A 14,189-nucleotide genomic window follows, 5' to 3' on the forward strand; every position below is an offset into this window, starting at 1 on the left:
ATGAAGAGTGCTTGTAACAGCACGCTTTGATTTTCAGTCAAGAGGACCATTCCCTGCACGTCTTATGTTTGAACATTCTGATCACCTGCTGTGGAATGTGGCTCACACACGTGTGTTTAACAATGCCGCTGGGGGACAACATCAGGCCATTGGCGGGCAGCCACTTCCAGGCACCTGGGTCCTTCCCTCCCAGAGCAAGGTGGGTAGCTGTGCGGCCCATCGCACTATGCCAATGGCCCCGCATCCCCTTCCGCCCTCCATGGCCCCGCAGACACTGCCCCATTCCACGCTAGTGGGGGACAGAACCCACAGTGCATCCCTCCCAGGACACTGGTGCCCGGCTCTCTGGCCACCCGTCCTTGGAGGGTCCGACGGAGACCACACGCTCACCATCATGCCCGGCGCCAGGGTGGGCCGCTTCCGGTAGTAGTCGCCGTGGGACAGCTTCAGGTTGAGCAGCAGAGCGCAGTGCGCGGCCGTGTACAGGCTGTCCGCGTTCATCAGCATCTGCAAGCTGAGGCTGCCACTGCCATCGAATCCGGGGGAGTGCATCATGCCTACGGGAGACAGGCAAGACACCTCTGAGGTTGCAAACAAGGTGTCTGGAAGGCTGGCTTATGGAGAGCCCGGACCCGATCCTAGGGACAGGAACACGCATCTTGTAGCCACCCCCGTACAGCAGCTCCAGCCGGCAAGGAGCATCGTGAGGGTCCCATCCCTGCACCAGCCTGCGGGGGAGGAGCGTGCACTCCGGAGTGAATCTACCTGGGCAAATCTGGATGAGCTACTCCCCAGCTACTTTGGTAAAATCACTCAGACCCCCACGTCTCAGCTTCTTCACCTATAAATAGGCAGAATAATCAACTGTGTCCCTCTCCTGCTGAAAGTCTCCAACGACTTCCCATCACAAGATAAGAAAACCTTGACTCCCCTCCTCACTCCCCACGGCCACCTGGACCTGTGCTGCTGCTCAGAGCCCACCCAGCCTGGTTCTGCCTCAGGACCCTGCCATGTGTTCTTGCCGCTCCCCAGAAGGATCTCTCAAGAGCTCTGCAGGCGGTGCTCCCTTCTTTCAGGTTTCTGCTCAGGCATCAGCTTTACAGAGGTCTTCCCTTTCAACTCCGTCTACCACTACCACCACCCCTGTGACATTGCTCCTGCTCACCTTGCACTGTTTTCATTGCCTCGATGTCTTTTATTCTACCCAGCGTTGTATTAACACCTCTTTATTGTCTACTGTCACTATTATCTGTTGTCATGTGAGACCTATGAAAGGGCAGGACTGTGTTAGTTTTGTTCCCTACAGAATCCCCAGGGCCTAGAACAGTGCCTGGCATATAGAAGACCCTTAAACAAACATTTGCTGAGTAAGAATGAATGAACACATTTGTTACACGAACTAGATGTGAGAACGCATGTAAGACACTTAGTGCCGTAACTCATGAATACGTACTTTTTAAAAAAATAATGTTACTCAAAAAGCAAAGCCGAATTCCCATATGACCCAGTACTTACACTCTTATGTATACGGTATGCCCCCAAAGAATTAAAAGCAAGGATTTGAGCAGATCCTTGTATGCCAATTTCACTGCAGCATTATTCACAATTGCCAAACATGGAGACAACTGCAGTGTCCATCACAGACGAACGGATCGACAGAGCGCAGAACATGCATACCACGGAGTTCGGATCCGTGCTACACCATGGATGAATCCTGCAAATATGCTGAGTAAAATGAGCCAGGCATAAGATGGCAAATGTTGTACGATCCACGTAGATGGGGTCGGGGCAAGAAGAGGCAAATGTAGAGAGACACGGAGGGAGATGAGAGGTTACCAGGGGCTGGAGGAGAAGCCTTTCTCTTTGGGATGATTTAAAATAAAACTTCCGAGAGTAGTGGTGACGGTTGTACAACATTGTGGATGTAGGGAGTGCCATCGAATTGTACACATAAAAATGGTAAAAATAGCAATTTTAAAGTTTTATAATATGTTTTTATCCCAATTGAAACAAATACTAATGTAATATATCAAAACCACTGAATTGTACACTCTAAATGGGTGAATTGTATGGTATGTGAATTTCATCTCAATAAATTTTATTTCAATAATCTCTTAAATTAGGAAACAGTTTCAAAAATACATATAAAGGAAAAGCTATTGGTTCTTCTTTCATTTTTTCTAAATATCATTTTATGTTTCATAAGGTTTTCATTTTGAAGGGCTCCATGTGCTATACAAATTAACTGAAAGAAAAAAAACCCAAACAGCTATATCTCATAGATGGGCTTTGAAGAGGGGCTCATTCAGCCAGGGAGAATTAGTGCCTTGTTTAAACTTTTCACAGAGAACATGGGAGGACAAACATGTCTCAGGTTGGCTTCTCTTCATCTGGTCCTAGGTCAGCCTCAGTGCTCCATTTGGTCCTGCACACACTCTGATGCTAGATTTAGAAACGGGCCAGCTGAAATATATGCATGCAAATGACACATGTCCGTACAATCTTCATATGCTTAAAATTATCCTTTGATCAAAAATGTACCTCTTCTATGAAATGCGAGCTTCCAAAACTAACAGTCAAATACATTGGAAATACAAATTTGTAACGGGAATGGTTACCTATATCCCTGTGGGTTTCTTAGTGAGTATGCTAGCAAGAGGATATGGGCCAGAAGAAGCTTTTGAAGTTGAAAAATCTTCAAGACTTCTGCTATATTTGAGAACGCTATAAACATTCTTTAGCGGGAGCTAAGTATACATGTTATTCCAATAAAACCACTTTACCGAGTCAAATTTTAGGCATCTCCCCTGCCTTCCTTGAAGAACTTTGCAGCTGTTACGAGAGATTTATTACTGAGGGCACTTTGTGACCATAGGCAGAGGTGCATTTATAAAAGGAGGGTCGAGAGCGGGATTTAAAAACGACATCCTTCAGTTCAAACTGAAGGCCTCAGAGGGGAGGGGGTGGGGGAATGGGATAGACCGGTGATGGGTAGTAAGGAGGGCACGTATTGCATGGTGCATTGGGTGTTATACGCAACTAATGAATCATCGAGCCTTACATCGGAAACCGGGGATGTACTGTGTGGTGATTAACATAATAAAAAATCATTAAAAAAATAAAATAAAAATAAAAACGACATCCTTGGGGCGCCTAGGTGGCTCAGTCAGTTAGGCAGCTAAATCTTGGTTTCTGCTCAGGTCATGATCTCGGGGTCCTGGGATCGGGCCTGTGTCAGGCTCCATGCTGAACGGGGAGTCTGTTTGAGGATTCTGTCTCTCTCCCTCTACTTTTGCCTCTACCCCCTGCACACAAGCTCTTTCTCTAAAATAAATAAATAATTCTTTAAAGAAAAAAAGGACATATTTGGACAGGACATGGGCAGTGTGTTTCTGCCATGATGGTCCAGAGGAACACTCCAGAATCTTAAGGTCCTGGTGGGGTTGGTTCTAGCCTCCGGAGAAGATAAAGGATAAAGGTCTCCTTCTATGTTAAATAGAAAGCAGGATTCAGCATTGTTGGGTATTTATCTATCCTGGATCATAGACGAAAGGAATATTTGAGTCTATGAACCAGGAGAACAGTATTTGCAAATGGCTTTGGTCTCAGGCATCAGCAATAATTTCTTTAAAGATTTTAAAACCAACTACCATTTTACCTTGGAATATGTTTTGGAAAACCGAGCACATACTCAGATGCTGAAAGGGAAGAAGGCCGCTGGTACGTCTGCTGACACAGAGACCCAAATCACTAGCAGAGGGGTGACGATGTCTCAGAAGGACCAGTGGGTATGCGGAGTTCTGAAATGATTTGTCAGGCTTGTTAGGAGCCTGTTGGCACTGGCCTCTCTCTCTCGAGGCAGGCTAATTTCGTATGTTACAGGAGCTGGCAAATTTGAGAATAAAACAAAAGGATGTATAATCTATCAACTTACGGAAGACACTCATTTTCTTGCCATACCAGACAGAGTTCACTGGTGATGTTAATAATGAAAATAACACAACAGCTATAATTTATTAAGTGCTTTCTAATTTTTAGAACCGATCTCTTCTCATACTTTATTTCATTTGACATATAAAGTCTATATCGATTGCCTTCCTTTATTTTACAAGTAAGGAAAGTGCCTCAGAAATACTAATTTGCCTAGAGTTATATAGCTAGAAATCAGCAAAGGTCTTTTGGGGCCAAACTTCAGGTTTTTGCACAACGCCATGCTGTACTTGTTTCTAATGTTGTGGAAGGATCGCACTCTATCACATCCCCTCTCAAACAGAGACTCGATTTTAAATTCATCCTCTGATTGGGTTCATTGAATTGTTATAAATTTAGAGTGACAAACTGTAGGAGCTCTGACCTTTAACGCATTCTGGCTACTTCTTTTTTCCAGTGTCCTGTAACTAAAGTTCATTCTTCTCCCTCTATAATTAAGATGTTCTCTACTGTCAGGAACAGAAGGATGGGTCACTTGCTTGATTGCCTACCAGTAAAAGACTGGATACAAGATTAGCATAAGTGACCTTGAAACATCTCCTCCATGTCTTAGATAATTTACTGTCTTTTTAAATAAACATCAAATACTTATGTCATTTAACAGTACTGGAAAATATTAAAAAATAAGGGTAATTAGTCCTTGCTTCTCCCAAGCCCCAATGACACCCATCCCAGCAGACTTACTTCCTTGAACATATTGTGTGGAAATACAATCACAAATGAAATCACACTACATACATTGTACTATGACTTGGTGCTTTCTTAGCATTATATGTTAGATATCTCTTTTTATTCTGTCTTATTTTTTCAGAGAGAGTGTGTGCGAGTGGTGGGGGAAGAGGGGGAGGGAGAGAGAATCTTAAGCAGGCTCCATGCTGTGTGTGGAACCTGATGCAGGGCTCGACCTCATGATCCTGAGATCATGACCTGAGCTAAAATCAAGAGTCAAATGCTTAACCAACTGACCCACCCAGGTGCCCTTAGATATCTCTTGATATTAGCACTTACAGATCTATCTCATTCTTTTCAAATAACTATGCATAGACCACTGCATGGTTGGCGTGTGATTTATTTAACCAATGCTCTCTTGGTAGACATTCACATAGTCCCAGTTATGACAAAAAGCTGAAATGATGAAATGACTTTTAGCACTTATGCAAGTGTATCTGTGGGATAAATTCTTTAAAGCAGACTAAAGACATATATGAAGTTTGATAGAGATGGCCCAAGTATCTTCCGAACAGTTTTATACCAATTTTTCTTCCTACCAATGGTACTTAAGAACACTGTTGTACCCACTCAGCAATACTGGGCATTACTGACTTTCTAAACCTATGTAATAATAGTATATGATTTTTGGTTGCATTTCTATATACTAATAATAACAAAGTCACAGAAAGAGAGATTAAGAAAACAATTCCATTTATAATTGTCCCCAAAAGAATGAAATACCCTGCAGTAAACTTAACCAAGGAGGTGAAAGACCTGTACTCTGAAATCCATAAAACACTGATAAAAGAAACAGAAGGTAACACAACTAAATGGAAAGATACCCTGTGCTCATGGATTGGAAGCATTCATATTGATAAAATGTCCATGCTACCAAAGCAATCTACAGATTTGATACAATCTCTATCAAAATACCAATAGCACTTTCATAGAACTAGAAGAATCCTATAATTTTCATGGAACCTCAAAAGAACCCCAAATAGCCAAAGCAATCTTCAGAAAGGTATCACAATCCCAGATTTCAATATATACTATAAAGCTGTAATAACCAAAACAGTACGGTACTGGCACATAAATAGACATGCAGATCAACAGCACAGAACAGAGATCCCAGAAATAAACCCATGCTTATATGGTCAATTAACATACAACAAAGGAGGCGCTAAGGATACACAATGGGGAAAAGACAGTCTCTTCAGTAAATGGTGCAGGGAAAACTAGACGGCTACATTCGGAATAAAATTGGATCACTTTCTTACACTAACTCTGAATGGATTAAGGACCTAAATGTGAGACATGAAACCATAAAACTCCCAGAAGAAAAAGAGGCAGTAATTTCTTTGACATTGGTCTTAGCAACATTTTTCTAGATACGTCTCCTCAGGTAAGGGAAACAAAAGCAAAAATAAACTATTGGGACTACACCAAAATAAAAAGCTTTTACAGCAAAGGAAACCACCAACAAAATAAAAAGGCAACCTACTGAATAGGAGAAGATACTTGCGAATGATATATCCAATCAGGGGTGGAAATCCAAAATATATGAAGAACTTACACAACTCGACACCAAAACCACAAATAATCTGATTAAAAAATGGGCAAACCATATGAATATACATTTTTTCCACAGAACACGTACAGATGGCAAAGAGACGCACAGAAAGATGCTCCACACAGCTAGTCATCAGGGAAATGCAAACCAAAACCACAATGAAATACCATCTTACACCTGTCAGAGTGGCCAGCATCAAAAAGACAAGAAATATCAAGTGTTGGTGAGGATGTGGAGAAAGAGGAACCCTCATGCACTGTTGGTAGGAATGTAAATTGGTGCAGCCGCTGTGGAAGATGGTATGCAGGCCCCTTAAAATATTAAAAATAGAATTATCCTATGATCCAGTAATTCCACTACTGAGTGTTTACCCAAAGAAAATGACAGGGGTGAAAAATACGCACCTGTATGTTTATCGTAGCATTATTTATGATAGTCAACCAAGTATGGAAGCAACCCAAGTGTCCATCCATAGATGAATGGATAAAGAAGATGTGATATAAATATATTTACATACACACATAATGGAATATTATTCAGCCATTAGAATAATGAGATCCTGCCATTTGCGACAACATGGATGGACCTAGGGGGTATTAGGCTAAGTGAAATAAGTCAGAGAACGACAAACACCTGTGATTTCCTTCCATGTGGAATCTAAAACACAAAACAAACAAACAAACAAACAAGAAGCAGAAACAGATTTGTAAATACAGAGAATAAACTGATGGTGGCCAGAGGGGACAGGTGGGGGATAAGCAAAATGGGTGAAGGAAAGTGGGAGATAATGGGATTCCAGTGATGGGGTGAACCAATCATGGGAAGAAAAGGTACAGCACAGGGAATATAGTCAGTGGTATTGTAATAGTGTTGTACGGTGACAGATGGGAGCCACACTGTGGTGAGCATAGGATAACATACAGATCTGTCCAATCACTATGCTGTACACCTGAAATTGCTGTAACACTGCGTGTCAACTTTAATTAAAACAAAAAGATTACACTATTTTACTTGGTAATGTATTTCTTTAATTAAGTCTATGGTTCTAATTTTTATATAACATTACTATTTTATTTTCTGATGTTAGAAGTCATAAGAAAAAATTTTTAAGGGGTTTGGAAAAAGGTACAAAGAAGAAAGTGAAAATAATCTGTAATTATATCATCCTGAGGTAAGTATTAACATTTGAAGTTAATTGTGAATCCTTTTTAAAGTTACATTATGACCATTAACTGTATCATTAAATATTCCTTAGAAACATCATAAATTTTAAACAGCTACATAGTGTCATAAATGGCTACAGTAGAACTTATTTAACGTTCCCCTTATTTCTGGGCATTTAGGTTATTTCTAGTATTTCTGCTGTGAAGTATGCGATCATATACATTTAAATATAGAAATCTCTGCTTGAGTTTCTGCTCCCTTGGTATATTCTCTCAGGAGCCAATGAGATGACAGGCTTCCATGGGTGTCTATCTGTCAGGACTCGGAAAACTGTCCCACGTTTGCTGGGCTGCAGTCTGTGACTGTTTTTCTTCTCACAGCCAATCAGCTCCAGAGGGTTCTGTGTTCTTGACCAGAGCCTCCGATTCACGCATCCATTCGTCACTCCTCCATCCACCCACCCTCCCTCCCAGCAGGCACAGTGCGGTATCAGGAAAAGGTCTCTGGGGCCAGACTATGTAGGTTTCTACCCTGGCATCACCACTTCGCAGCTGTGTACCTTGTTTGACTTACTTGACCTCTCTGTGCCTCAGTTTTCTTACCTATGAGGATAATAATACTACCTACCCTATGGGGTTATTATGAGTATTAAATGAATTAATATAGGTAAGACCCTTAATCAATGCAGGGCACACAGGAAGGGCTATGTTCGTGTTACTTATTATTATCCTCGCATATGCATATAAATGCTGAAAAATGACTCCAAGGAAAGACACCAAGATACTCCAGAGGCAACCTCTGGGTGGTGTATAATTACGGTTTTTTGTCTTTATATTATTATATTCTCCAAATTTCATATTCCACAAATGCCAGGGAATCGGAGGAAGATTTTGTTAGACTACTTATTCCCTAACCCTGCTTCCGGAATACTCCTCTTCCTCCCTTTATAAAAGCAAACGAACAACTCCACCAGCAGCAGTCATCTTGGTAAAGGAGGAAACCTTAGGACGAAAATCCCCCTTAACAATGGTAGGGCGGGAAGACAGGAGCGTCATCACAGAGCGCTGCACGGCCTACCTCAGATGCAATTTAGGGGAAAGAAACTGAATCTTAAACACCTGAGTTTTCTTCAAAGGTGAACAAACCCAATCCTAACTGACAGAGGCAGGGCAACATATTAACTTGTTTATTTGAGGTTTTCTTTTTGTATTTTACCTTTGTATTCCACAAAGATATTGAGTGAAATTTGTACTACCAGCTCCAGGAATGTTTAAATCACAGGGCCAAAACGGAAGCTGGCAAGAGCATACTTGCCTTCCTGGTTTCGTATCCACAAGCCCAGAGCTCCCTCCAGAGACCGTGGCCCATTTCCAGAAGGCAACGAGAGGAGAGAGGAAGCAGCGAGGCAGAGAAGGGAGACCCCCAAATGGGCCGGGGTTGGAGGTCTGTGGCTTCCCGCTGCCTGGCAGTGTGGGGGGCATTGGTGGGACCCCAGAGGAGAACATATGATGGTGCCCAGGGGCGCCCAGCCTTGCCAGAGCAGTCCAGGGACCATGTTGGCAGGCCATCAGGGAGCCTATGGACAGTGGGGGCTCTCCGGCCATGCGAGAGGGGAGAGGCCTCCCTGTCCAGATCCCACATAAGCTCCAGCTCCTGGTTTTACCCTGGAATGGGGACATCAAATGTTTGGCCAGCCAGGCTGGCTGGGAGTCGGGAGTGAGGTTTGTTTTAATTCAAAGAAATAGGTATTTCTCGCATAACTGAGATTCATACTTGCTGTACTATCTTTTATGAAATTCGGTACTTTATGGACATCGCATTGCTTGTAATAAGCCTTGTATGTGGTCACAGTGAATCCCAAGACTGTAACTGAATACCGCTAATCTAGGGAATAGCGATCCCAAAGCCAGCGAGTGCCTGTGCCCCTCTCTTCACTGCTGTCTGAGGCTGGCTCTGGCTTTATCGTCCCCAAGGAGCCACTTCACACGGATGCCACTTGGTTCTACGCGGCATGAGGAAGGAATTTCCACAGCTGTCACAGCTCATGTCCACTCCCATCTTTATAAAATGCATTTTGTTTGGATGTTTTCAAACTCCCGCACCGTAAAAAACTTTCATTGCTTTCAAAGGAAAGGCTCCCTTGAATCGTGTGGAATTAAGGGGGCTCATTTCAATCGGATGTTAGTTGTCCGAGGATGGGGGTCCCTGAGAAACGCCAAGCGAGTCTGGTCTCAGCCAGCAGAACAGACCCTGATAACAAATGAACAAATGAACAAATCGAGCAAATGCTCGATGGGAGCTTACGACAAAATAAGGTTTAAAGCTTTTGACATCAAAGTAAATAATGAGTAAAATATCTGGGTTATCACTCAGGGAGACTCTCTCTTCTCATTTCCTGTTGTTAACTTTTAAAGGTTGTCTTGGATGAACAAAGGCCATCTGCCTTCTCTCTTGTCCCTGAGGGGTACAGGTGTTTCTCTTCTACGAATCTTTCATCTTGGAGGTGATGCTTGCAGGGGGAGAGAGAGCACTGGCTCAGTGCAGAAGTGGGCCCCAGCCAGCATCTAGCAGCTTTGGCTGGTCCACAGCAATGGTCGATGTGATCCACGAAACCACAGCTGTGACTGAGGAGAACGAGCTTATTGGTAGCAGGACCACAGCGTGATGGGTCTGTAATGTATAAAGCTTCTAATTGGTAAAAATACTGTGGAAGTCACTAGAACTAAAAAGACAAATGACTAACACAGTTATAGACAATTACTAAAAATTATATTTGGAAACAACCAAAATATTTTGAAGTCTCTTTTCATTGTATTGATTATTCCTACATGTAAAAATTAATGTCACAACATATTGGGTCTGATGGAACAGTTTACTGACCTCTAAAATTTAAGCAGTTTGCAACATCCATCGGGCCACATTCTGGAGAAAACTGAGTGAAAAAATTCACTCAAGTTCTGCTCAGCATATACGGTAAGTATTGATTTGAAAGGTACAAAAACCCAACTGTTAAGATTTGCTTTGGCTTCAAATTTTACAAAAGACTCTGCTAGGATTATATTTCCTAATTCTCATAGGAAATAAGGCAGGGCCTTTGGGGTCCGTCTTTACCACTATAATGACTCATTTATCTGGAATTACTTGGGGATGTTGTTGATAAATACGAAGTAATCTGAATGTTAGATCTTACATATTTAAGTGCTGAAATTTCTGCAGCTGAGTTGTTTTATATGGATTATTTTAATTTTATGTATGTATGTATCTGGTGGGTGGGGAGAGAAAGAGAGAGACTCCTAAGCAGACTCCACGCCTGGTGTGGAGCCCAATGCGGGGCTCGATCTCATAACCCTGAGATCATGACCTGAGCCGAAAATCAAGAGTTGGACACTTAACTGATTGAGCCACCCGGGTGCCCCAAGATTAGTTTAAGTTTAAATAGAAGGCCCTAAATATAATTTCACCATTTCTTGATGAGTCAAGGCCACTCTTACTGCAACCAGTGGCAGTGCTGCAGTCTGATATACAGCTGTTCCTTGGGACCCCTGACGTTCGCCAGCCTGTCTGCCTTCGCACCGGGGAAGCTGGTCAGAGCAGGCTGCTGAGCTCCTCTCCCCACAAATATTACCAGTGAGAAGATGCACAGACTCAGAGGCTCTATCAAAGCCCCTCCAAAGGGAAGTGAACAGTCCTTCCAACTCAGGCTTTACCCATGACTTACTTCTTCAGCCCATGACCTATTTCGCATGTTAAGGAACCAAAGAGCAAGCTCATGAACCTACAGTCAATACATATTTATTGAAAATAAGGTATGCATATCTTGAGGCCCCTAGTTCAGAGCACAGTGAAGCTTCTCTAGAAATGCTGAAGTGATGAAGTGTCACTGTGTGTGTGTGTGTGTGTGTGTGTGTGTGAGAGAGAGAGAGAGAGAGAGAGAGAGATACAGAGAGAGAGATACAGAGAGAGAGGAAGAGACATACACACAAAACATATACTAGCCATGTTCAATAAAACAATAACAAATTTAATGATGGTAGCATAAAAGATATTAGGGAGAAATAGAATTTTTAAGAAGAGTATTTACACAGTATCTTAGTATTTCAATGAAACATGAATTTCGCGCATGTGTGTGTGTTCCTGCACACACATCAAATATCCCAACTTCATTTTTGTATTTAATTCCAAAAGGAAAAGCATTGAGAAAAAAAATGTTGGGTAGTCTTAAAAATAGGTATTTTTATGTCTTGAAAAGAATCACAGTGCAGTTAGGAGAGCTGAGAAATTATATGCATCTCTTTCCAATCTCTAGATAGGTTGAGAAGTCCAGGAGTATTAGTCCAGGACTGAAAGGTCTTTATCTCTGCTGGTGTTTACAACTTTGGATAATTCTCATATTAAAAAATGTCCTTCCTTAAATATACCTGAATTAAAGTGTCTTTTTTGTGTCCTTTTGACAAAGGACAATCTGGTCAGTTTTTAAAGATACTTATGAAGCTGCCTCTTAACAGTCCAGCACTTAGCTTCTACCAAATTCCAGTAACTGGGCTAGGATTTTTCATGTAAACGTGTGTGATGTATTCTTTGTTGGAAGACAGAATATGTGTTAGACATGGTTGGAGCCCACCAGGGCTGAGAGTACAGAGGGGGAAGGTAGATGCATTCACAAATAACTATGACAGGTGTGGTAAGGGCAACAGTAAACACACGCTCAAGGCTTAGAGGCAGAAGAGCGAATGGTGATCTTGACTTTTAACAGTTCTGTATTCATTCCCAGAGTTAGTCCTTTCTGTATGAGCACAAGCCCCGCCAAGTCTATCCGCCTCAGTAGTCTGTGGTCAGGAGACCCTCGAACGTCAGGGGAAGGCACAGGTGACTCCCTGGGAGTCTGGCACTCAGTTATTCCTGCCATAAATGTTTTGCACCCATTAATTGCTTTCTTTCTGTAGTACTGTGAGATAATTGGTCTCTGCCCATTTCCTGGCACAGAGCTCCTAAAATCCTTACAATGTCCTAAGTGATAAGAACACTGGAAGAATCTCTTGTTCTAGTATTTGTCTTTGACCTCGCCCTGACTCCTAAAACCTTTGTAAATGCCTAAGTGGTAAGAGCACCAGGAACACCTTTTGTTCTAAGGAGGCGACTCTGGGTGGGCTGCTGGCTGGGGACTGGCCACGAGAAAGCCCCCACAACGAGCAGACGCTCGTTACCCACACTGGAAGTCCAGGGGACTTTACACAGCCCACATCTGATTCAAGACCTCCTTTAACATAGTTCACATATTGATACACCAAAAGTGCATTGCTTTGTGATTTCTAGCCACGGAGGTGTAGAAGCATACTGAGAACTGAATGCTCTGAGAGTCAGAGATTGTCATTTTGTTTCTAGAATGCAGGAAGTTCTTATTCTTTACTCTGCACCATATCCATCAACCTTACAATATCCCCTCCCATCCACTGCCCACAATTCCAGCCACTGCCAATAAGTCTTACACTCCTCTGTTCTCTTCAAATATAAGAAACCCGGTTAAGCTGTTTTGAGCACTTCAAACTACAGGCACGACGGTAATTTCCCATTTCAGCGAAATGCTCTGAACACCCTTACTGACTGTAGCCAACGCCGTTCACCAACCTGAGCAGAAGGTAGAGGCGAAGTTCTGGAGGGCGGCGTCCACCTCTTCCACGCTGGGCAGAGCCAGCAGGCGGGGAAGGAGGCTCTCCAGGGACTGCAGGAACAGCCTGGCGCTGTGCTGGTCGGCCTCCTGGTTCTTCAACAGTTTCAGGGACAGAGCGGCAGTCCGCAGGGACCGGTGGCCCAGGCAGTCCCGAGGGGTCTGCTCTTCGTCGGCCAGGGAGCCGTTGTCCGACCCGATGTCTGACACGTCCGACCTCCCCGAGTCCTTCTCCGCCGCCATCGAGTACTGATCACAGGAATCGAATTCGGTCCGCGAAAGGTCTTGGTCATCTACGCTGAAATTGCTCTCGCTGTACCTGGAGCCGTAGGACCTCATCCTGCAGTCCACCGACAGGAAGTTCGTGATGTCGGGGAAAGCAACCGTGTGGCTTCTCTGCACCACGTCTGGCTGGTCGACGGCTTCGGGCTCCGGCACCTTACTCAGGATCTCCTTGCTCTCGGGCACGGCTGGCGACCTGAGGCTGCTCTTGGGGTGCTCCGAGTGCTCCTCGGGCGTCGTCTGGCCCAGCTCGCCCTCCAGCGTGGTCTGGCCCGTGTCGGTGGTCACGCTGATGCTGATGTCGGGGCTCCTCTCGTTCCCCAACTCCCACGACGTGTGCTCTGAGGACAGGACGCGCCGCTGCCAGCGGAAGTCGGCCTCGTTGATCTCCATGGAGTCCCGGCTCCACTCGGCACCGTCCTTCAGCTCCTCCAGGCGCAGCAGCAGCAGCTGGACCTGGCCTTCGCTCAAGCCCTTGCCCTGGCTGAGCTCGTCCAAGGCCCCGAGCAAGGTGCAGACGCAAGACACGGCGGCATAGCACGCTTCGATGCCGCCCTTGATGCACGCTTCCGTCATGCCATCCATGATGCTAAGTGTCCAAAGGAGAGAACAACAGCGTAAGAAATATGGCAGCATGCTCCAAAATGAACAAGACGTGTTAGCCTGGTGAACAGGACCGTATTCAAAACAGATCCTCTGATCTGCGTGGAATTAAATGGTCTGGGCCAAGGAGTACATGAAGCAAACATGTTCAGGCTGGCAGAGGGAAAGACTAGATAAAGTGGCTACCTTGAATCACGTTCTCTC

General features: G+C 43.9%; 1 protein-coding gene across 4 annotated transcripts in view; it reads right to left on the minus strand.

Annotated features, from left to right (window-relative positions):
• Positions 1-14,189, minus strand: part of ARFGEF3 (ARFGEF family member 3) — a 166,723-nt gene that overhangs the window by 51,966 nt on the left and 100,568 nt on the right. For all 4 annotated transcript variants that reach the window (XM_057311016.1, XM_026504890.4, XM_057311015.1 and 1 more), the window contains 2 exons: positions 13,061-13,971; positions 391-557 (listed from right to left, as the gene is read on the minus strand). In XM_057311016.1, the coding sequence (XP_057166999.1) occupies positions 391-557; positions 13,061-13,971 (1,078 nt within the window). The remainder of the gene's footprint in view (positions 1-390; positions 558-13,060; positions 13,972-14,189) is intronic.

Source organism: Ursus arctos, unplaced genomic scaffold, assembly GCF_023065955.2.
Source record: "Ursus arctos isolate Adak ecotype North America unplaced genomic scaffold, UrsArc2.0 scaffold_13, whole genome shotgun sequence".
Classification (NCBI taxonomy): Eukaryota; Metazoa; Chordata; class Mammalia; order Carnivora; family Ursidae; genus Ursus; species Ursus arctos.